The 25112-nt window shown below is 43.2% G+C and overlaps 1 protein-coding gene and 1 long non-coding RNA gene across 6 annotated transcripts; one reads left to right on the forward strand and one right to left on the reverse strand.

The window, feature by feature from the left end:
- The first annotated feature begins 89 nt into the window (after positions 1 to 89).
- Positions 90 to 7997, forward strand: LOC128340825 (uncharacterized). The gene is made up of 2 exons (XR_008314000.1): positions 90 to 2669; positions 7330 to 7997. It is a non-coding gene; the product is annotated as an uncharacterized LOC128340825 (long non-coding RNA).
- On the reverse strand, positions 3180 to 24896 carry LOC128340824 (zinc finger protein 410-like). 5 transcript variants are annotated; one of them, XM_053286559.1, is made up of 13 exons: positions 24878 to 24896; positions 21858 to 21916; positions 18684 to 18860; positions 17025 to 17160; positions 16263 to 16481; positions 15818 to 16009; positions 15000 to 15159; positions 13298 to 13479; positions 9794 to 9883; positions 9259 to 9384; positions 7816 to 7953; positions 6554 to 6686; positions 3180 to 3866 (listed from the first exon to the last, which is right to left on the reverse strand). In XM_053286559.1, exons 3-12 carry the CDS (start codon positions 18714 to 18716, stop codon positions 6562 to 6564), a joined length of 1401 nt encoding a protein of 466 aa, XP_053142534.1. In that variant the 5' UTR covers positions 18717 to 18860; positions 21858 to 21916; positions 24878 to 24896; the 3' UTR covers positions 3180 to 3866; positions 6554 to 6561. The 5 variants fall into 5 exon arrangements, with proteins under 5 accessions (XP_053142534.1, XP_053142535.1, XP_053142531.1 ...); XM_053286560.1 differs by lacking the exon at positions 24878 to 24896 and adding an exon at positions 21232 to 21396 and having other exon boundaries at positions 21858 to 22054; XM_053286556.1 differs by lacking the exon at positions 24878 to 24896 and having other exon boundaries at positions 21858 to 22054.
- Between the last annotated feature and the right edge of the window lie 216 nt (positions 24897 to 25112).

Consider the following 25112-nt stretch of genomic DNA (forward strand, 5'->3'; position numbering starts at 1 on the left):
TCGGGTTCCCGCTCCCCCACAATGCCCGGCGGTGCGTCATCTCCATATGCGACCCGGCCTGGCCCCTCCTTGCCCGGTTCCCGCCCGCTTTTCCCTTTCCCAAGCGCGCGCTGCTGCGAGAGCCGGAGATCCAATCGCTGCCTGGGAGGAGTTCCTCGCGTCGCACGCCGGCTTCTGTTCGCCGCAGGCACTGCACGAGCTCCTAGCACGGACGCAGAGATGCTGCCTGCTGCAACGCGTCCCGTGGGCTGCCGAGCAAGGCGCGAGAGAGACGACCCCGTGAGACTGACAGGCAGGCAGAGACGGATGGTGCTCCTTTCCGACGCATTCGGATCGCCCGCACAAACGTCCTTGCAAAGTACAGACGATTAAGCGAACGCGACTCCCTTCGAAGTGCCTTTCGTGTCGTGCTTTTCTTTCGGGGCCCAGTTTTTCTTTTTTTCTTTTTGAGCATAACATGCTACCTTTTCCAGAAAAGCGTTTTCAATATTATTTTGATGCATTTTAAATAATGCATTGACCAATGCAGAGATGATGTAATCCCAGCCAGGATCGCCACGAAATGGGCCGGTCTACGACCTTTTGTGAGAGGGAGCGGGGACTTCGTGCGACTAGGAGGAGGGAGCAGGAACAACATAACAGAGAGCGGCGTGGGGGGGGGGGTGAGAGAGGGAGGGAGAAAGCCCCCGCACACTATATTGCTGTCGTACCAAGAAATATTGTGTAGAGATCTAGACACAGAACGTTGCAATCATAACTGGCAGAGAGGTACCTGGTGGAAGTCTCTCCTTGTTACTCATCTGGGTGGAAACTAGGGATGTGCAAATTGATTTGTGTACAAACCAATTACTACCCGAATCTAGCTGATTCGGGTAATTTGGAGACAAAACAAATCACCCCTGTGGCCTGTAGGCTAGATCTGTGGACAAATCAAATCGTGCCTGATTCGAATCAAGATTCAGATCCCTCCTATTAATTCCCCCAGATTCCCTGCGTACATTTTTTTGAAAAGTTAAGCTCTAGTCCTTGTAGAAGTGGTTATGGAGCAAAATGTGTGGTCACTATTTTTCAAGTGTTTGGATTCTTTGGTGTATAATCACTTTCCCTAAATGAATCCCTATGAGGATTGATTACACACTTTCATTTCTTCTATTTATTTTGACTGTCTTTTGGACAGTGCCAACTGCCATGTGCAAACCAAACCCCCCTCCCACCCACAAGGTAGTGTGTTACTACTCAGTTTATGTTCTAATATTTCTTTTCAAGTGTTTAGGCTCTTTGGCATCTAATATTTCCTCATAATGAATCCCTATGAGGATTCATTACACACCAAAGAGTCTAAACTGAGTACTTTGTGGGTTGGGGGGTCGTTGGAACATGGAATGCCACTAATTCCCCACCCCCAGCTTCAAAGCAGTGGGGTCAAAATGAAGGTGTGGAATGAAAACATCAAAGAATCTAAGCACTTCAAAAATACCTAAAAAATAAACCTTTGTGTGTGTGTGGAGGGGGTGTAGTTGACACATGGCAGTTGACAGTTGGCACTGTCCAATGATAGTCAAAATGAAAAGAAACCAAGGCATATAATGAATCCTCAAAGGGATTCATTATGAGGAAAAGTTATACACCAAAGAATTCAGACACTTGAAAAATAATGACCGCACATTTTGCTCCATAACTCCACTTCTACAAGGGCCAGAGCTTAGTTGCTGTTGTTTTTTTAAATGAAAGCTGAGGATCCATGTTAGTGTTAGGGTATGACGACTTCAATTCCCTATTATTTCCTATGGCGGAAATGTTCAAAATCAGCAAAACTAAAAAAAAATCCATTAAAAATCAACCCAGTGTCCCACGGCCTTGAAGTTTGGGTTGTAGGTGGCACCCATGAGGACATACCCACCATCCAAATTTGGTGCCCCTGGGACCTTGTTAATTGGGCCAAATCGTATCAAAGCAAATACAAATCGAATCTGGGGTGATTTGGGGGGTAGATTTGGACACAAAACAAATCAAGGGTTGTTTTGGGCACAAATTGAATCAAAAAAATTGATTTGTGCACATCCCTAGTGGAAACACATCCAGCCTCATTAGTCCACCACGATAGCAGCATATGGAACTCCAAGGCACTGACTCAGTTGCCAAGAGCTACACCCCACTGAATCGAGTCTCAACCCCCATCCCCTCCAAGTCTTTCAAAACATTACCAACTGATTGAGAATTCTGGAAGCCAACTTATTTGCATCACCACTGAACTATGAAACTTCACCAATTTTCTCCAGATTCCCTTGGGAAAAAGCAGAAGCAATCAATGCCCTGACGGCCTCTCCTCCTCTTTATGCATTTCCACTAGTGGCTACTCCACAAAAGTTCTCAACACACTACTAGCGTCACTCAAGCCTTTCACTAATCAAATTTACCAGGCGACATGGAGAGCATTCTTGCAGTGGGCCAGACACTCTAAGACTCCAGTAAGTCTGTGATATAAAAGAGCTCTTCAAGAAGGCCTTGACAAGGGCTTAAAGACAAATTTGCAACTGTATTTTCCCCACTAAGTCAAAGTCTAACTAATATTAGTGTGCTTACCACCATTACCACTAGGGATTTGTACTTTGCTTGGAAGATGAAACTACCAAAATGGCTCTAAGTATCACAGTGGATTTCATTTCATGGTAAGATACAGATTGTTGTTGTTGTAAGTGGCTGTTTTCCTTGTGTAGGTATTTCTGAATGTAATTCAAGCGGAAGTCTGACCTACAAAGTTTAATTTCAATGTGAAATAATTATTGGTCTGCTATGGCCTCAGGCATCAACCGAGATACCCTTAATGCAATCTATTGCAACAGCAAGGGCTGGTAGTTACCTTAGCTCTAGCTCTGGAGAGCTCTTCCTCTTGAAAATATCCGCTTGTTCTAGAAGTATTCTAAATCTTTTGTTTAGACAAGAGTTTACTGGCCAAGGAGAATATTACCTCTGCACCTTAATTTACGTTTTAACATGTCTAGGTATGAATGCAGTATTGCAAAATTGTACAAAATTCTATACAATGTTATACAGAATGCACAATGCTATTTCCTGGTGATTTCTAAGGTAGTTTACCCACCCCAAGCCTCTATGAATAGGGCAAGTTGTGAATCTATAAATACAAACATTACTCACATACAAACAAATACACTCACAACTTCTTCAGATGTTGAAATACATGGTTTATTTACAATCGAACACCACTGAATAGTTTCTACCTCTGATTTTCTTTTAAATTAAAAGTCCTAAAAACCTTAATAATTAGAAATTAAAATATTGCGATGAGAAGCAAGTAACAGGGTGTCTTAGGCAATCCACTGAAGATCATCAGGTCTTTAATTTCGAGCAAAAGCAGCATTAGTGAATGTATCTGCACAAAGCAAGGGGATGTGGAAGCTCTAGCTCCAAAAGAAACCACAGAACCACCCCTCAACTCAGAAGCAAGAACAAGAGTGCAGTACCTTGTGGCAGAATTCACTACAATCTAAAAAGCTACTTCTCCAAGGAGAACAAGCCAATATAATGCCGAGCTTATGACCAGCTTCAGAAGGGATGGGGGCGGGAGGCTCTCTGGACTAGTTACATGAGTTGTCTCCTGGCCTTTGGAGGTTCAACAGGAACACCACATTGTTCAAACATTAGTTGCAGCTCTCTTCTTCAGGAAACAAAGTTTCCAGTGACTGAAGCAGAACCATATTCCAGGCCTCCAGTCCAGCATGTCATGAAAGGTATGCTACAGGCACAGCATGAACTCTGGGAATTCAGGTACCACATGGCTTCTTGAGCACACCACACAAGCCTTCACATGTGTTCAATACGTCATAGTTTTGTTCTTCCTTCTGTATCTGTGAAGTCAACACATTCATTATTAAAACCATTTACTTATATGGAAAAAAGGAATGAATAGAACAATTCAAGAAACAACATTTATCCTCTTTCTCGCCTTAAATTTTTCTTCCAGGCCATCAGCATAACACAAATTATTGGCATAGGCATATGGCAAATAACATTTGTTATGACAAGGTGTTATCTTCTAAGTTAAAAAGTCCTAATAGCCATAGATATTCAGAATTAAAGTATCATGCAAAACAGCAAGTAATAGAAAGGGTTCAAATGTAATATTTCCAGTCCTCCAAACCATAGCTGGAAGCTGTGAGTCTCAAGGCTCACTAATTGACTAGTGCATATGGAAAAACATTTCACATGGTATGGGGAAAGCATTTTGTCTGCCTCTGCTACTGCCAATGCCCCTCAAATATGTGTACTCAAGGCTTTTCCAACCCTCAAGAACATATTACTGAGGGCATCAGAGAAACATTATTTTGCCCTGTAGTGAATAGTCTCCCCTCCCTCTAAAGTGGTAACAGGAAGTGAACCCCTGTCTTGACTGACAGGCTGCTGACCTCCAGGGTTTTACCAATCAGTCCAACAGGTGGGTGGGACATGAGAGCGGCAGGGGAGAATTCTGGAAACAAGAAAGGAAGTCTGTGCAGAGAGTGCAGACTAGGATACCTCATGGCAGAGCTGCAGCATAATTTCTAAGGGTGAGAGATCTGCAGAAGGCTTGATTCTCGTCAGGAGTTTGGTGATTCAAGGAAAGGGGAAGCCATGACTTTGTTGGCTTCGGGAATCCAACATGGGAAACAGTTTGTTTAGTTAGACAGTGCATCAGGAATTTATTTTGCTTTTGTGTGTGTGCTTTGCATTTTCCTAAATATCTCTTCTTTGCAAATAAGATTTTAAAGTATGCCATCCCAGCATCATTCGGGGTGCTTTTGAAGTATTCTTGTAACCAACTATTTTTAAGTGTATCTAGAAAGCTAAAAGCCTCAGACAGAACCAGTCTGTAGTAATTGAATAATTTCCCCCCCTCTGTTCTTTTTACAAGCCTCAGCAGGTTGGTTATTAACCCAGTGGGGGAGATAAGGGGGATTTCTCTGGTGCAGAACACGTCTCAAAGATAGCTTGGCCAAATTAACAATTAAGAATTAACTCCATGTGCAGGCAGATGCCTGGGAGAACAATTGGTTTTTATTCTTGCCTACTGGCAAGGAGAAGCAAAATGAAACGGCGATGGCTAGTCACCCCAAACCCCACTTTGGGAAAGACTTGTTATAGAAGCCCGTCTGCTTCTCAGAGCACAGGGAAGGGATAACGCAGCACTAAAGTCTCCCTTGTGCTGCAGAACTGGGTTAGACCGGTCAGGGAGATTATCCATTAACCTGGCCTGAGTCAGGAAAGGAAATTTTTTCCACTACCCACATTTCACCACATGCCCAAACAATGTTAGTCAGTATGTGAGCCACACACTTCTTCCTACCCCACCACACACTCAGTGAAAAAGTTATTTGATTCAGGCAAACCATAGTTTGCCATTACAGTTGAACTAACAAACTATAGTATATAGTATACTTGCCTCCAAACTAGGACTGGAACTGGTTCAAACGAAATTTGAGTGCACAAACACAAAGCTCAGTCCCAATTTGCTGAACTACAGTTTCGGAGGATTTGGAAACATGATGTGTGAACCAACCTACAATTTAAGGCAATCCTTTGAACAACATCAGGTCTTTGATTTGGAGCAAAAGCAGCAGCATGTGAATGGCAGTAGGGGGAAATTAGGGAAAGTAGAGTCTGACCTGAAAGACTGCATCCAAACAATCATGAGTAGAAGGAAGAGAGTCACTAGCACCATTCCACAATCATGCTCTACAGAGTGGCTTAATAGGAAGGTTCTATAATCATTCTTATGCACATGAAAGAAGTTGCTCAAACTCTTGTGCAAGCAAAACATAGTTGAGTTGAGTTTCACTGTTCTCAAGCAACACTCTAATGCAAGGTGTCCTCTACTCTTCCATAAGCAGAAGAGCCTTATAGGATCCAACTTGTCCTGAAGATTCTGATGCTAATGAGCTACAGTGCCACCAACACGTCCCTCAAGAGGAAGTACCTGGCCTGTGCAATGTTGTAACAGAAATCATTCCATTAGCACTGTGTGAATAGCATCCTGGACAGAGGACAACACATCCTTGTGGTGCCACAATCACTGTGCAGCGAACAGTTGGGTATACATGAGGAACAGAAAAACTTGACTATCAACACCAGACACATTGATGCCGACACAAAACCATGTGGCTAAGTCTGTAATAAGCTTTAAGAGATAACTGGCTTGACTGCAATGCCAATGTGCCTGTATCAGATCAAACCAGAAACTACTCGTATAGCTCTGAAATCAGGTTGCTGGAGTGATATGTGGGTGAATTTCTTTAATTAAAAGTTCAAAAAACTTTTGTTTTATACTATTGTGATCCTCAAAATTGCTAAATGTAAAGGAAATATCTTAAGGACAGATAGATTCTAGTAACCTACAATCTAGACAGCCATCAAATTCTTCAGTGAAACCACATCACATGAATGGACAACTTTTTAAAAGAGTTCTAGTTCTTGCCTTCAGCAGAAATGGAAGTTTTCTTGAAATTGAGGCAACTAGAGTCACACTGTTCAAGGAGGAAAAGAAGCCTTCCTGACTGACCTGTGGATTTACTGTAGCAAAGCTGACACCCCATAGGTGTGCCTTGATGTTGACATGGGCATCAGATGATGAGACGGCAAAACCACATCAGGTGCACCATGGAGCGTGTTTGTTGTTGCTTCAACAAGAACCTCTGCAAATCATACAGAATAAGTTATATTTTGCAAAACATATTCACTGTGGTTTATCTAAAGATCTTCAGGAAAAAAGCTACAATGTATTTTGCATGGATGATTTAGATCAAATAAGGAAGACCAACAAAATCAGAGCTCAGGAAAAGCCCTAAAATATTAACATCTACATGATCAGAAAGCCATATTAATAATTCAATGCTGAGTGGTTGCCAATTAGAGGGCTAATGTGAGCATAGTCAATATAACGTGAAAGCAAACTTTACCTTTTGGTAAAAGGCTAAGGCAAAACAACCAACCTCCGCATCTTACCTATTCCTTTTTCTCTTCCCTCTAAAGGTGAAATGTATATGCTAGGTACTCAGGAGGCAGCTGTTCTGGCCTATCCCTCATGTGGTCCAAGCTTGAGAAAGTTAACAAAGAGTGGTAGGACTAGACTCTATGCCATGACGCTGTCTGCATATTTCATTTTAATAGATCAGTGAGCAGCCGGTGGTCAAGACCAGTCCACTTATCTCATTTTATGTCAGAGTCAATAATGTATAATGATTATAATTTGCAATGTAATGTATTTTTGACCATTTATGATGTACACTCATGCACAGCTGCCCTAGATCTGACCTCCAGCTAGCTCTTATATTCCAGGTCCAAGCAACGAATGGATTGTAGAAGCCACAGCCTCAACATTCCAATCCTGCAGACCATAATATGAAGCAGTGCTAAGGACAGAAACACTATTACCAAACATGTGGCAGACAACCTTCCAGAGGAAGATAAAGTGAATCTGGTCTGAGGAGACAGGAGCTACATAAAAGACTGAAAGACATTTTTGCTCCTCCAGGACTTTATCTTTCAACCTCAGTAAGTCTTCTGAAAAGATATGCATTGAAATGGGCAAAAAGTAAACATTCTTGTATCACACTGCTCAGAAATTATTCAGACAGTGGTATCATCAATCAAGGGAATTAGAAAAATAAGCCATCTATGTGTCTTACTGCATCCATCTATTTCTAATTTATACTGTACTGCATTCAAGGAACTCTTCCCATTTCAGACCTAAGCTAAAGGAAAGATATCCTCATACTACACACACGAGATTTCATTTCTATTGGACAGAAAACATTATCTTACCCTCTTTTACACCAATAATTGATTCTGTATCTGGCAAGTGCAAGGATTCCACACCTAGGCTAGGTGGTGAGCTCATGGACACCAGATTCTTGCTGTGCACTTCAGATTCTTCCAACAGACTACTACCCATAAGCGATTCTGTTGCCAAATAAACAAATAAATAAATGCTATGAGTTGAGCAGCTACACAACATTTTTATTGTCAACCATAACAGAAAGGCAGTTTTCCATACTACACAGATCTGAGCAACGTAGGTATTTGCCTATTAAACTGTACAGATTCTTTCTGAAGCCTGTACTTTTAGTATAACACGGAGGAAACTGACCTGTCGATAGATCAAACAGGCTTAATTTTATGAGGGGAGTGACTGAACAGGATGGTTCAGTCCTGCTAACCCCTGCTAACTTGGCAAAGAGGCAACTTTTAAGATGGTGATTCTCTATTTAGCAGGGGGAGAGTAACTGGCCCTGTCCACCCCCAACACAGTACCTCCAGTGACTGTTGCTGGTGTCTATCTTATGTTTCTGTTTAGATTGTGAGCCCTTTGGGGACAGGGAGCCATCTTATTTATTTATATTTCTCTGTGTAAACCGCCCTGAGCCATTTTTGGAAGGGCAGTATAGTTGCAGGGGAGTAATGGCAGGAGAGAGGGCACGCCCTCAACTCCTGTCTGTGGCTTCCGGCGGCATCTGGTGGGCCACTGTGTGAAACAGGATGCTGGACTAGATGGGCCTTGGGCCTGATCCAGCAAGGCTGTTCTTATGTTCTTAAATCTAATTAATGATGATGATGATGATGATGATGGTTGACCTTAAAGGATACACACACACCCCTAACAGGCAAAGACACAGAGCCACTAGAAAACCAGGATAATTTCAGTACTCTCACTGGGTCAAAAACTCTTGTTATTTAAATGTTTTCACCTAACACTACCTGGGGAGTCTGCATATTATAGGTCCCACATCCTCCTAGAAAAGGCTCTATTTTGACCACCAGCCCAATCTCTCTCTCTCTCTCTCTCTCTCTCTCATTCATATATATATATATATATATATATATATATATATATATATATATATATATATATGTGTGTGTGTGTGTGTGTGTGTGTGTGTGTGTGTGTGTATATATATATATATATATGATGAATATTTATATACCACGTTTCAACCAAAGTTCCCAAAGCAGTGTACATAGAAAGAAAGGCTCCCTATCCTCAAAGGAAAAAGAAACTTGAGAAACACTAGCAACAGCCACTGGAGGGATGCTGTGCTCGGGATGGATAGGGTCAGTTGCTCTCCCCCTGCTAAATAAAGAGCATTATCACATTTTAAAAGGTGCCTCTTTGCTCAATTATAGTAAAACCCTCTTGAAACGGACCCATCGCCTTCACCACTACTCAGGATTATTCATTCATACCTTCCAGTCATATTGACTCCCTACCTGTTTGTTCGTGCTGTCTATTGCTAGCTGTTCCAGCTCTGGAATGATGTTTCTTCATGTGCACATTCCTACTACCACTCTGAGAAAACGTCTTCCCACAGATTTGGCATTGGTGGGGCTTTACTCCTAAAACAAGATATAAGAATAACTACTAAAGCAAGGAATTAAACCTTTTTTCCTTTAGTTCTCTCAACTTCAGAAACAAGTTAAAAGGTTTAGGAAAGGTTACCAGGTCACAGTTAGGACTCTGTCAGGAAGTTTGAGTACTTTGAACTCTCAGGCCTCTCTGTGTGTATATATATGTGTGTGTATAGATATAAATAGATGGATAAAAAGTAATTTTGGCCCTCACCTTGGAGTTATGAGATTAATCAGAGGTTAAGAAGGGAAACTGGCCAGTTAGTCAAAAAGCACACAAAACACACACCTGAACAATATTAATCATTGTTCAATGGGAACTAGAGAATGTACAGCTTTCTCCAAGATGGATACCATCTGCCATATGGTTTCATCTGAAGAAGTGGAGCACCCTTACCTGAGTGGACAACTAGGTGTTTCCGAAGGCTGGAGTATTCAGCAAAGGAACGACCACAGCCCTGAGCTTCACACAAGAAGGGTTTTTCCCCTGTGTTGCAACAAATTATGGTATCTGTCAGACTTTATTGAAGAGATCACTTAAACAGCATATGCCCTCATGGATCCACTTCCATTCTACCCACTGACTTCACAACACAATTTCTAAATTCTAGTCACACACATTCCCTTATAAGTTTGTTCATACCGGCTCTTCGTCAGCTATCAAAAGTTAGTGTTAAAACTTGGAGATTGTATACACATTAATCATAGTATTTCGAATCTGTGACTCACTAGAAGGAGAGCCAGATCAGGGTAGAGCTTGTTTGGATTTAGAACATAGCTTTTCTCAAGTCTGAACATTTAAGAACTTAATGTAATGATCACTAGCATGGTTTGCTACTTACTACCTTAGATCTCCTGAATATCTTAACCATTTTCTGCATTCCAAATTTCTGCCTCCTATGCAATATTCAGCTATTAACGCCATGGTATATCTCTAAATAGAATCCCATTATTTATGCTTAGGTAACTAATTAAGCATGCTTCTATTAGAATATTTTACCACAAAGGCTGTGACATCACACACACCTATCTCCTTTTATTAGCAGGAGTGCCATTTAGGGAAGTCGGGGCGGGGGGCAGGATTCCCCATCACCACCTGTTTCTCAAATCAAGAGCACTTGTACACCTAGTTATTAAAGGTATAAAAGAATAATAACATAAATAGTCTTAACACATCTAGGTTTGGTTTTTTACAATCTAGCTTTGATCCAAAAATAGGCCTTTGAACCTTACTTGTGAATCTCATCCCTTCCTGAAATCCTCCATGACTATGATTACTTAGGCCAGTTCAATTTCCTCCTTCAAATCTGTCCTTTTCCTGAACAATAGCCTCACCTTCTTTGTCACTGTCACCCAATTCTATTCCATGACATTCACGGGAGACTCTGCTATTCACAGTCTCCCTCTGACCAAAAAACCCCACACAACTAGCAGTCAATTCAGATTTATGGTGTGACTTATTTTAAACTACCTTTAACAGCACAAAAGGAAGTTTGTTCAGCATTTCAATCAACATAAAATAAATCCCAAGAGAATGGTATTAAATGCAACTGCATGGCACCAAAGATGTGTGTCTTGTGGAAAGGTTCACAAGCAAGTATGGAAAGAAAACCATTCAATGCCTCCAACTGAGCCCTACACTAAGACAACGAATGGCTATAAAACTATCTGCTTGGAGACAGTTATTGGAAAGGCTTTCCTAATACAATATATGACTTCATATCATTATATATAACTACAATATTGTTAAAATGTATAATTGAACCTTGCTACATACTCATCCTTTTATTGTACAGCCATGAACTGTTGTGGTTAACTTAGGGGGATTGAGAAAGGATGTTGAAAATCTGATGATTTCACTGTTACTATCGAGTAGAACACATATTAAGTATGAATCTAATCAGCTATTAACTTAACATCTTCCATTTCACTCACAATAAAAGGTTTTAAAAAGGAACAGAAAGAAAAAGGTAGCAGTGCTCAAAGTCATGCTAATAATTGGACAAGTATATAAGAGTGAAATATATTTTATCCAGATCCTGTTTTAACATGAGAAAGTTACCATTAAGCACAACTGCATCCACTCTTCTGTGATACAACTATGTGGTTAGGCTGGATCAGTTTCCGTTTATGACTCCTGAGGATATGGACAAGCTGCTTGGAACGGTGCAGCCTACCAGCTGTTCTCTTGACCCTTGTCCGACATGGCTATCTGGCAGCGGGGTTGTTGTACAGGGCATAGTAGACATTATAAATCTTTTCTGAGGGAGGGCAGGATGCCCAGACAATCATTAGTTCTCTTCTGAAGAACCTTGCACTGGATTCCTCAGAATTAAGCAACTATAGGCCTGTCTCCAATCTTCTGTGGTTGGGCAAGGTAATTGAGAAGATGGTGGCCTCCCAGCTCCAGGCAGTCTTGGAGGAAGCTGATTATCTAGACCTATTTCAAACTGGCTTTTGGGAGGGCTATGGGGTAGAGATTGCCTTGGTCGGCCTGATGGATGATCTCCAATTGGGAATTGACACAGGGAGTGTGACTCTGTTGGTCCTTTAGGATCACTTCGGAGCTTTTGATACTATCGACCACAGTATCCATCTGGAGTGTCTGAGGGGATTGGGGATGAGAGGCACTGCTTTGCAGTGGTTCTGCTCCTTCCTTTTGGGCAGATTCCGGATGGTGTCCCTTGGAAACTGTTCTTCAAAACGTGAATAGGGCTCCATACTGTCTCCAATGCTTTTTAACATCTATATGAAGCCGCTGGGAGAGATTATCAGGAGATTTAGTGCAGGGTGTTGTCAGTATGCTGATGACACCCCATTCTATTTCTCTATGTCAACATCATCAGGAGAAGGCATAACCTCCCTAAATGGAGGTTAAGCCTCCTGGAGGCAGTGATAGGCTGGATGAGGGAAAACAAACAGACTGAATCCAAGTAAGACAGAAGTACTTATTGTGTGGGGTCAGAACTCAGGAGACAATTTCAATCTGCCAGTTCTGGATGTGGTCACACTTCCCTAGAAGGAACAGGTATGCAGTCTGGGATGCTTCTGGATCCAGAGTGTCCCAGGTTGAGGTACGCCGGCTGCATCCATTTCTTGAGATAAATGACCTCAGAGCAGTAGTACATATGCTGGTAACCCCGAGACCTGCCTACTGCAATGCACTCTACTTGGGGCTGCCTTTGTACGTAGTCCGGAAACTGCAGTTGGTACAGAATGCGGCAGCCAGGCTGGTCTCTGAGTCATCCTGGAGATACCATATTACTCCTATACTAAAAGAACCACAATGGCTGCCAATAGTTTCTGGGCAAAATACAAGGTGCTGGTTATAACCCAAAAAGCCCTGAACAGCTTAGGCTCCGAATATTTAAGAGAATGTCATGAGCCCCACTGCCTACTGAGATCATCGAGAGAGGTACATCTGCAATTGCCACAGCTCATCTGGTGGCTACACAGGGACGGGCCTTCTCTGTTGCTCCCCTGAGACTCCATGCTGAAATAAGAGCCTCCCCATCTCTGACAACTTTAAAGAGTAACTAAAGACTCATTTTTTTCACTCAAGCATTTTAATTTGACTGTGGTTTAAAACTGTTTTAAGGTTTTCATTTTTATTGTATTTTCTATTGTTGCAAACTGAAGTTTGGGGCAGCAATTGAAGTTTGGGGCAGTCTACAAATTTGAGAATTAATTAATAAGTAAACTCCAATTTCACATTTCCTCCCCTACATACCCCCCCAATATAAATATATATAGTTATACACCTCACCAAGTGGCAATTAATTAATTATGCCTAATGAATGTATGTTAAGTTATTCAAATGCCATCCTATTTCTTATTAATTTAGTAACACTGGAATAGTGCAATAAATTGAAACTTTTGGAACTAGAAAAGGAATACAAACCAGTATGAATCCGCAGGTGATTTTTCAGATTCCCAGCCGTCGTGAACTGTTTCCCACAGCCTAGCTCAGTGCAGATGAATGGCTTCTCCCCATTGTGTGTTCTCATGTGTACCTTCAACCTCTGCAGGACATAGAAGCTTTTCCCACAATCTTTTGCAGGACAGATGAAGGACCGGTCATTCCTTTAAAAATAATAAAAAAAGCGCACACACAAAACATAACTTTCATGGCACTGTTATAGATACTGCTAAAAGCAACTTTTCTTCTTGTGGAGTACTAGCTTTGTGGAATGAAAAATCCTGTGGTATTTCAGTTTAACAGGAGTGAAAAGCAGTGACAAGCAACAGAAAAATGGCATGGGAAGAATTATAGTCTTTGGCTTGAGTAGTTCTTAACATGAAATTATGGGAGGTGGTATTTTAAAAGATAAAACACCTTTTACTAGACTGCTGCTTAAATTTATTCTATAACCATATTATGAAAGTTCTACCATACTTACTAAAATGTAGGGATGTGCACGAATATCTTCGGCGCAGCGGGGGTAGTACTTTAAGGGTGGGAGAGGGTGTACTCACCCCTCCCGCCGCATTTCCCCCGCCGGCGCTCTGATATATTTATACCCCTCAGGGCAGCAGCGTTCCTCCCTGCCGCCCCATTTCCCCCGTCGGCCAGAAGTGGCCAGAATAGCAATAGCACTTAGCAATAGCACTTACATTTATATACCGCTCTATAGCCAGAGCTCTCTAAGCGGTTTACAATGATTTTAGCATATTGCCCCCAACATTCTGGGTACTCATTTTACCGACCTCGGAAGGATGGAAGGCTGAGTCAACCTTGAGCCCCTGGTCAGGATTGAACTTGTAACCTTCTGGTTACAGGGCGGCAGTTTTACCACTGCGCCACCAGGGGCTCTGTGTAGAAGTAGCGAGCGCGCGCCCATCTGCCGTGCGAGTGCATGCGCACTACTTCCAGCCACTGCCAGCCGACGGGGGAAATGGGGCTGCCGCCCCAAGGGGCTTAAAGATAACAGAGCGCCGGCAGAGGAAATGTGGCGGGAGGGGTGAGTACACCCTCCCCCGCCCTTAAAGTACTACCCCCGCTGGCACCGAACCCCCCCCCCCCCAGTGCCAAAATGTTTCGGAGGCCTTTATAATGGCCTCCGAAATGTTTTGGGCACATGCCTACTAAAACGTTTAGGCTACACATAATGTTGTATGCGGACCAATGTGCAAGAACTGCTTGTCACACAGGTGGCAATTTAGTGACCATTTACACTGATGTAGCCTCGTAATAAAGCTGACTATGACACAGTGTGAGTTGTCACTGAATTTCATTGGAATAAATTACAGATAATGAAAAGAGAAAGCTTTTTCATTTTTGAGAATACATCAATATTCCTCAGCAACTATGTTGCTGTTACTGAAATCTTGAGAGAGAGCCTTAGCTACAAATTCACCTCTGACCTTACGTACAGTGTAGCCGGTGGCTTGCAAACCACAAGAAGCATCCAGACATTCAAGAAAAAGAAAAGATAGAATTAAAAAGTGCTTTGAATGTGTGTGCTAGATAGATACTGACTCTCTCTGCTTAGAATTAGTTTATTTTCATTTATTGTCCCTGTATTTGAATACAGGGGTGTTCCACATCAGGAATCAATATGTGCAGCACAAATATCTATATAGTCTATAATAATTCTATGCACCTGTGGGTTTTTAGGTGATATTTGAAGTGGGCCGGCCACACAAATGTCCTATCACAGCCTTCAACGGTGCACTTCAACTTTTTCTCCACACGGGGCAGGTGAGGGATGGGGCTAGATTCTTTCGGTTGTGGTTCTCCTGAGCAAACATGAACATTTTCACCTGGAAAGAAAAGTAAAGTACCAGCTAAAAACAGATGCAAAGGCAATGGATGCCTGAGAACAGATCAACACTTAATACGATACATGGCGATAAACTGGATACATTTCTAATATTGTGTGTATCCAGCCCTACAAACCTGAAGCTTTCTCTATACAGAGAGAAAATGGAAGAATGCATGGCTAGTCAAGTGAGTAAAAACTCAGGAATAAGTGTCCTTCAGAAAGACATTTAATTTTGCAACAAAGGGGTCTTCTAAGAGATTTGATCCAACTCCCAATATACTTGGTAGAAAAATGCTTTGCTTTCTTTTTTAGACTGTGAGCCCTTTGGGGACAGGTAGCCGTTTGTTTGTCTGTTTATTTAATTTCTGTATGTAAACCACTTTGAGAACTTTGGTTGAAAAGCAGTATATAAATATTTGTCATATTCGTATTGGTATTTTGTTTTCAGCACATAATATATAGCAGTAGCTGCAGGGATGAAATTCAAATTGCAGACTTTTAAAAATAAAGTTATCGTACAAGCAGCATGACTGCACAGACTGAAAATCTCAACAGCTGTTCTATGAGCATACAAAAGCTTTAAGATATCCACAACTACTATAAGAAACATGATGTCTTAACCATGAGAGGCCTAGCAGAAACAGAAGTCCTCTTACCATTATTGCTTGCTTTGGCATTCTTGGCGAGCTGTGCTCGAGTGGCAGCAATCAAGCTGTCATGGGCTAGTTCCTGCACTCGTAAAAACCATGGAGTACTGCTGTCTGTGCTATCGTTGGAGAAGAAGTCGTTCCCAGAATCCTCTGCTTCATCTTGGACAAACACCAAGTGCTCCGATGGGGAACCTAGACCTAGAGAAGAGGCAATTTCATCCAACATGGAAAAAAGGGATGAAATATCTTGCTTCCCACAATATTTGCAGTGAAAGTCTCCAGTCACTTCACTGGAAGAACTTGCTGTTATATGATCTCCGTTTAAACGTAGCAGTGTCCAACAAGCTTTCCATGCATTTCAAAATGTCATAGATGTACATGGATGTGCGTATCTTACATATTAACACCTAGGGGGAAATCCAACTAGATGCTGAAATGGAAGAAGAGTTACCTGTTCGTGTTAAATTGAGGAGGATAAAAGAAGTGCTATCACTGGGTTGGAGGTCTTGCAATAAGCTAGACGTATCGGGGCTCGGCAGAAGCTCAGGTGGCTTCTGTACAGTTTGTGCCCTTGTCTCCTCACCATCAGGGCCAACATTCACCTGGAGGCTCCGTAAAACAGCCGAGGAGGAAACATCTTTTGAAGGGCTAGTGTGGCCTGGAGAGTCATCTAATGAAAAGAATGATAACTTGAAAAGCACATGCAAGAGTGTTCAGAATGACATGCAATTATTATGCTTTTATCACTGACACAGAAACAGTAGTAGAACCCGCATATTTTGAAGTAAATACATAATTAAGCAGATAACCTAAAGTTTGGTAAACTGCCAGAGACTTAATTGTTGGGCAGTATACAAATATATACTAAATAACTGCTAATGACTTTGACAGGATTCTGCCTTCATTATGTTTGTATCTAATCCAAAGAGACCTAAACTTGAGCAACCCTGTATTATAGAATACAAATATCCAAAATCCAAACTCAACACCACCACTGTTCCCTCTAACAGTGATTCCCAAATGGTGTTGACTACAACTCCCAGCATCCCCAGCTGCAGTGGCCTTTGGCTGGGGATTCTGGTAGTCAACAACACCTGGGAATGCCTGTTAGTGGGAACACAAAACACCACCACCACCACCACCACACTAACTCTCTTCAATATCGGGTTCTCTTCATACCATAAACAGCATTCCAAGGACAATAAGATTTTACCTGGAAGCATCAGCCGATTGCATTCTGGAGATTCAGTAACAGGGAGGAGAGACAGACAAGTAATATCTTTAGCTTCTGATTCCACAAGCCCCTGTCCTAGTGGAATAGATGTGTTTTGAACAAACTGAACCAGCAGCTGTGGAGGGGAGGGGAATAAACAAAGGCAGCAGCAAATGATTAGATCTGCAGCAGAACCACCAAGTTAGCAGAATGGGTTCTGTCAGTTGTCCTCTCCCCTTCAATAACTTTTAGAATCAGTACTAATATCTTCATATAGCTGAAAAAGGTATGTTTTATTTATTTTATATACTAGCTCTGGAGCTATAACATAAGAAATCACTCACTCTGTATGTTATATATTCACTTATTCAGACTCGGAACTCTTGCTGTCCTACTACACTGTGTATGTGTGAACTCTTAAGACAATGGAAGATGACATGACAAGTTCTATATTTCGCCTAATTCACAGTCACCCATTATTATCCAGTCATGGAGAACTGGCCTTGAATTTCAAGTTGCAAAGTAGCAGTAAGTAACACAGTCTTCATGCATCCCTTGATGCACTTTTGCAATCGAACTTAAATAAGTTCCCCATAGGAAGTTAGCCCTGTGGAGACACAAAAGGCCTGGAGGTGACATGTGCTCCAGTCCTCAGCAGCCCCAATGGAGGCAGAGCAGGGCAGGATGCAATTTTCGTTGCTCTCTCCTCTCATCACATCAAGTTTTCACATGAAAACTGTTTATGAGTGGTGACCCCCTTATGAATGACCCCTTCAGGTGCAAGTATTCAGCATCAGGTAGGGATGTGCACGAACCTGTTTGGAGGCCCTTTTATGGGCCTCGGAACAGCTTTGAACAAAGGGTTCAAAGGCCAGCGGGTGGGGGGGGGTAACTGTAAGGGCAGGGGAGGGTGCATTCACACCTCCCCACCGTTTTCCCTGCCAGCACTCATTTAAACACCGGTCTGGTGGGGCAGCAGCGTACACATCACGCTCATGTCGGGCACCCACGTGATGTGCACCCATGCTACTTCTGGTCACTTCCGGACCGAGGAGTTGACAGGGCAGCAGAGAGGTATGCTGCCGCCCCGCAGGACCAGTTTTTAAGCAAGCACCAGAGGGGAAAGTGCAGCCGGTGGGGGGGGAGTGGACTCTCCCCACCCTTAAAGTTATTCCCCCACACTTTCGAACCAGTCCGTGCTGGTTCTGTGCACATCCCCAGCATCAAGTGGTTGAACTGCTCTGATGTTACAGTGGCTTATGTACACAGAAAAATCACAGCCACTCTAGGAACTATTAGTTTAGCTGCTACTGTTGCTGCTATGTTAGAGAACTAGAATCTCTTCTGCCAGACAAGCAAGTGCTAGTGGAACCTCAGAGCTCGTTCTAAATGCCATGAGCAGCTTTACAGAAATCATGCCATATTAAGTTTCTCCTACAGGTGCTAACTTTCAAATGACACCTAACTTTCAAATGACATAATGTATGTGCAAAATCAGTCGAGAAATTTTGGATCTTTTTAATGAGGGAAGATGATACTGCTTCTGTACAACATAGTGATATTCAAACTGCACAATTCATTGAGAAAGCCACTTTGCCACAGTGAATTTCCGAAACCAAACACCAAGTCACAAAACAAATCAATGTCACTGTTGCTGACCTCTGGTTTAGACTCTAACTCATCTGATAACATTGATTCAAGTTTCCAATTCCCAAAGCAGATTTGGGTAAGGCACAAAGTTTAGAGTTCAAAATGAGCAGCGTTCTGCGATAATGAACATATTCCAGCCTCACGACTTCTTGAGGTGAGCTGTAGTAGAGGGCTGCTCAGTTTAATCTGGAAAAGAAAGAAAGAAATCAACACTAAATATTAAAGTATGTGGTTGGCATGCTGTCAGTCCTGCTGTCATATACATATGTATAACTCGCAAAACAATGCACACATACAACAGTTTTCAGCCTGAGGGGGGGTTGCGCTGTAGGAAGCCTTCCTATAGCCATCTTCCAAGCTGTAAGAACTAGGGATGTGCACGGAACCAGTTCAAAGAACCGGTGGTTCCGCTGGTTCCACGGCAGGGGGTGTCTAACTTTTAAGGGCGGGGGAGGGTGCACTTACCCCTCCCGCCGCTTCCCCCCCACCGGTGTCCATTTTTGTCAAAGCCCATCAGGGCGGCAGTTTTCCTTCCTGCTGCCCTGTTGACGATATAACCGGAAGTATCCGATGCACCTGCACACACATGACATGGCAGATGAATGCCTGCACCTGAATTGCCCGTGTAGGCACATCAGATACTTCCGGTTATATAGGGGCAATGGGGCAGCAGGGAAGTATGCTGTCGCCCCGATGGGCTTTGACTAAAATGAACACCGGTGGGGGGAAAGCGGCGGGAGGGGTAAGTGCACCCTCCCCTGCTCTTAAAGCAGCACCCCGCCACCTTCGAACTTCTCCTGCGCAGTTCCATGCACATCCCTAGCAAGAGCCTTTCTAACTGCAGCCTAGACCAGCTCTGATAGCAAAGACCCATAATTGCAAGGAATCAGCCCCATAAATAATTTTCAGTGCTGTGGCTCACTGCACAGGAAGCTACCTTACACCAAGTCAGACCACTGGTCCATCTAGCTCAGTATTTTTCACTCTGACTGGTAGCTTTCCAAGGATTCAGCAGGAGTCCTTCCTAGCTAGTGATGTCAGAGACAGAACCTGGGATCTTCTGCATGCAAAGCAGATTCTCTACCACTAAGCTATGGCCCCATTCTCATTAGATGGACAAGTCCTTGAATATGCACTGAGTATCTTACACTCTCTCCTCAATAATCACAACTAGCTTTTAAGCAACATGCTAATGGGCTTTCCAGGGTCTTTAAATGTTTCTGTTTATAATGGTTGTAAACTAGTTTTTACATTTTTATTGTTTTAAGCTGATTTGTTTTAAATGATCGTTCGTTAGTTTTTGTTTTGTTGTGTACCACTCAGAGCTTTTGGATCGGGCAGTATAAAAATGTAATAAATAAATAATTGCTTTTACATGTATCGAACTACTACCAAGAACAACTCCCTCTCTCTCCCTTCAAATTCCTCTTTAGAATGCACTGCAGGTCCCTTAAACCTCATCTCCAAATGAAACAAAACCTCTTCTCTAGGGCTTGTAGCAGCATTTGTTCCTGTTCACCCATTGTTTCCATTGCCTCACTCACCTCTCTATTGCCTATCAACATTAGACTGTAGTTTGAGGTTCATCTTTTTTCTTTTATAAGTCTATAAAGCCCCATTTATATTGGTTGTGCCTAGCAAGCGAGGAGTTGCATCATCTTCTATGACAGGGCATCATCTTCTACGACAGGGCTGCACAACTCAAGTGCCCCGGTGGGCCAAAACCAACCACAATGTGATGTTTGCGGGCAGAGGTCAATTTTCAGTGCACTGTTACAATCAAGTTGTATGAACCCGACCGCCCATTGAGATCATCAGGAGATGTCCGTCTGCAGTTGCCACCAGCTTGTCTGGTGGCTACTTGGGGATGGGCCTTCTCTGCTGCTGCCCCGAGACTTTGGAATGCATTCCCTACTGAAATAAGAGCCTCCCCATCTCTGACAGCTTTTTAAAAGTCCTTAAAGACGCACCTGTTCACCCAGGCTTTTAATTACATATTGTTTTAATGGTATTAATGCTGTTTTTAAGATTTTTTTTTTAATTTAAATTGTTGTAACGTTTTGAACTTTTTGTTTTAACTAATGTTTTACTTTTTCTATTTTTACTTTGTTGTAAACCTCCAAGAGACATGAGTTTTGGGCAGTATAAGAATATGTTCAATAAAAAATAAAGTTAATTATTAAATATATTAATGAAAGCAATTATTAGTTAAATGCGAATCTTTCCCCTTTGTCAAGGGACCCACGGTTTTAACTAAGGATAGTAGCCAAAAAATAGGCCCTGTCCATTTGCTGGGGCACCTGGCATGCATGCATGCCAGCCCCAAAGAAATGCCAAGTCTTCTCATCTCCCTAGATCACTGTTGTTTTCAGGTTACAATCCTGGGCCTGCTTGCTTAGGAGTAAGCTTCACTGGGAACATCTCCAAGTAACCATGCATTGGATGGGGTTGCAAGGCAGTTTCAGGGACAACAGAGGATGGCCCCCTTGGAGAAGGGGGATCATCTGACCCAAAGAGCGACCCTCTGCCTTTCCGGGTTGCTGCAGGATATTCCTACCTGTGGGCCAGCACAGAAGTCTCCGCCGGCCAGATCCTGCCCCTGGGGCCTTAAGCTTTGCAGACCTGCTCTAGGATAAAGAGGCCAGTGCTCCCACCTACGCAGAGTGGCAGCCCAATTCTTCTCAACGATTAAGTAGCTCGGAGACTTCTCCTGCCAAAGCAGCTGCAACAAAGGCGCAACAGAGACCGGCCAGGATCCGAAGCAAAAAGGATCAGCCACCAGACCCCTTGCAAAGGGGCTCAGTGGCTAAACAACCAGGCCAGCCTAGGGACAAACACCGGGGTTGCCCGCCCGCCCGCCCGCCGCTGGCCGCAGGAAGAGTGAGACTGGCTCCCACACAGACAGAGCGGCGCTGAGGGCAGAGGAAGCGACCCGTCCCATATCGACTGCCCTGCGACAAGGCCAACCCGGCCGGGCCACTCCTACGGCGAGGAGAGACAAGGGCTCCTCCTAACGACCGGACCGGACCAAGAACGGGGAGGAAGCGGGGGAGGGAGGGGGACGCCGCAGGAGCAATCCCCGCGTGCCTGTGTGCGCCCCTTTCCCTCCACGGCCTGGGGAGGGGGGCATAGCGCTCTCCCCCTTTCCCCCTCCCGTCTTTTCCCGGGGCAAGCGCTTCTTACCGGCATCTCAGAACCGTCCGGATATGACGCACACAACCATCGGAAATTCCAGCTCCCATCTAGGACAAACCATAGAGGTGTGGGGAAAACACGTCTAAACAAAACAAAACAAAACTCTCGCTTCCGAACAAACCACGCGGCATAGAGATAGAAAAAGACAAGCTCGATATACATCCTTCGCTTCCGGTTTCCGTTTCAATGCCGCCATATGCGGGGCGGCCATGTCAGGCAGGATGAACCGCTCTCTGCGTGCCACTCCCGTTCAATTCGGAACCAGAAGTGTATAGTGTCACTGGGCCTGTGATTCCCTGCCACATAGAATAAGACACCGGCCCGGAAGCCAGAAGTGGGGGTCATTTCTGGTCCATAAGGCCAAGCGCCTCCTTCTTCTTGTTTTGATGGCGAGTTGTGTATAATGGACTGGCAGTGGAGGATGCTTGCTGTGTGAAGTTACTGATGTTGTCTAGACTCAATTTACTTTAGAGTGAGCGGCTTAACTGAAGTCACCTGCTGATTTGCCATGGCGGTTTTTTTTAAAGCAAGATATAGACGCAATAGAAACTAATCAGACACATTCGTAGCACTCAGAAACCAGTGGAAGAACATTTCAGTCTCCCTGGATGTTTAATAGCAGACTTTAAAGTTGCTATACTAAAGCAAAACAAAAGTTTTAAAGAGAGATTCTGATAGAACCTCTGGAGTCTGCTGAGTTGAAATTCATATATAATTTAATAATACCGCCTAGAGATGCATCTATTAGGCGCTACAGAGATATGATAAATAATTTTACACTGAAAAAACATCAACTCTGACTTAACAGAGACTGGGAGAAGCTAATTCATTACAGAAAGTAATTTCCCTGTTTATGTAACACTAATTCACCTTACTTTGCCAATTCATTTATCAGCTGGCAGAGGATCACATCCATTCTGACTGGAAGCGTACCCTTTTGACTGGATCTCCTTTGCATTTGTATCTGTGTTGGAACACACCTATCTCTTACACACTCTTGGCATTTCTTGCATTCTGGCCTTTCTTATAACATTTATTAGTGAAAAGAAGAGGCATGTTTGTTTTCTAAAGCTGCAATTTTATACACACTTAACAGCCTGATTCTATGTGGAGCTCAGCTAGACTTGCCTAAGATTAGGATTGGGCTGTTACTAAGCAATAAATTGGACTCTATTGGATTTCATTCCAAGTTAATATGAATAGACTGGGCCTTAACTCAATAGGTATGACTAGAAATCCCCTAATGTGAATCCCCTAATGTGTGCAGTAGTCATTAGACAGTTATCTGAGGCTGTGTCTGTGACACTGTATTTGTACAGACAGGGCCCTAATGTAGGTGTCAGTAATTGGAGGCCCCTGGAGCAAATCCAGGCTCCAGAGTGGCTCCCCAGTTGCCAAAGCAAAACAAACAAAAGTGGGGAGGGAATTGTATTAGGACTTCTTGGCAAGTCGCCCACATCCTCTTCTAAAAGCAGCCCGCCAGCAAAAACTAATTGCTGACCCAGGTCTAATTAAAAGAATGAACAATTTATTTTCTCTGGGGAGTTGCTTTTGCAGATCAAGGCTTCCCATCTTCCCAAAATGGGGTGTGTGGGTAACGGGATGTGAAAAACACCTCTAGGCTGCTCTTAGAGGTTGCTCTCATGTCAGCTCTGCCAGCCAGAGAGTGACCACACTCTCCTATTAGACAGATCTTGCATTATTTTGTACCAAGCCCAATATAGGTCTTAAAGAGGAAAGTGTCACATAAGTTTATTTTATTTATTTTTACATTTATATCCCACTCTTCCTCCAAAGAGCCCAGAACAATATACATGGTTATACTTATCCTCACAACAATCCTTTAAAATATGTTAAAGTGAGTGACATGATTGACCCAGAGCAGGGGCGTAGCAAGGTTGAAGTGGGCCCAGAGACAAGATTTTAAAATGCACCCTCCCACACTGAAGCTCAGCTCATGAAGTAAAGAAATCTTAAATGAGGCTGAATAGTGGTACTGAAAAGCATAGTAAAATTTATATATATATGAACATCATCCTAAATTATTTTTAAAAAGGTTTTGTAAATTGTGGACAATGCAAGTCATTTAATGGTACTAGAGAAAGACATACTGTTCTGGTAGCTCCAGGTCTTAACACCCACATCAGTTTTAGAAGATGGATATAACTGAAGGAAGCCTGGGCGGGTGCACGGCTGGGGGAGTCAGTCATGTGACTTGCCTTTGGGCCCCCCCCAGGCAGTGAGCCCCTAGACAACTGTCTCCCCTTGCCCTAGTATAGTTATGCCCCTACATTCATTTGAATCACGTGATGTGAGAGCCACAGCAGTGTTTCCATCATACAGGGGAATCTTTGGCAATTTCCGAGTTGTGAGGAATCACATGGCTGAAGCTGTTGTTATTCTGCTCCTCTACAAAGCATGAAGGTTCATTTTAGCCTGATCAATTTCTGTGTAACCCTAAGAACTCTAATTTCATCTCTTATTTTTTGTTAGCGCACAGATAACAAGAGCAGCTATTGCAAGAAGCTGCACTAACCTGAGCAGCCTCTCTACATTATTAGACATATCATGACATTAAACTAGCGAATTGTGACTCTGCAGTTTGTGAGCTCCCAAAATTCAGTTGCCCATGAGCAGTAACACCAGCACTGAACACACAGCAGCCTCTCTTTTAAATCAGTATTGCATCTGAGCCTACCACAGACATGCAGCCTGATTCAATACGTGTTTTCTCAAAAGTAAGTCCCTCCCAGTGAATTACATGGGATTTATTCCCGAGCAAATATGCTGAATACTGCAGCTTTGAAAAGAATGTGAACTGTATCCAGATGCACTTAGCCCAAGTGTGTGTTTAGCATGTGTATCTTTATATTTGCAGGTAGGTGGTTTGAGTAGTACTATGGGAAAGCTGCAGTACCCTTGGCCATCTTCCCTGTTTGTGCGGATTGTTTATGTAGGCGCTCCTAGGCAGTAAAATCTTGTTCCCCCCCCCTTTTCCTCCCACTCACCCCGGCCTTGCAGATAAATTATGCTTGCTCCCTTACAGGGCTGATGCCTCCCTCGTAGAAGAAAGGTTAATTAAATGGCCTTCGCTCTCTTCTCACCGGCCACATCGCCTTCTTCCTAGCTGCCCCCCGCCCTCTGCGTCCTCCGTGCTGAGTCACGATTCACGAAAAGAACGATTCCCCCACACCCGTCGGCTGCGCACATTTTGGTACGCTCTGCAGGCCATGCCCCCCCCCC

This window comes from Hemicordylus capensis, chromosome 1 (assembly GCF_027244095.1).
Source record: "Hemicordylus capensis ecotype Gifberg chromosome 1, rHemCap1.1.pri, whole genome shotgun sequence".
Taxonomy (NCBI): Eukaryota; Metazoa; Chordata; class Lepidosauria; order Squamata; family Cordylidae; genus Hemicordylus; species Hemicordylus capensis.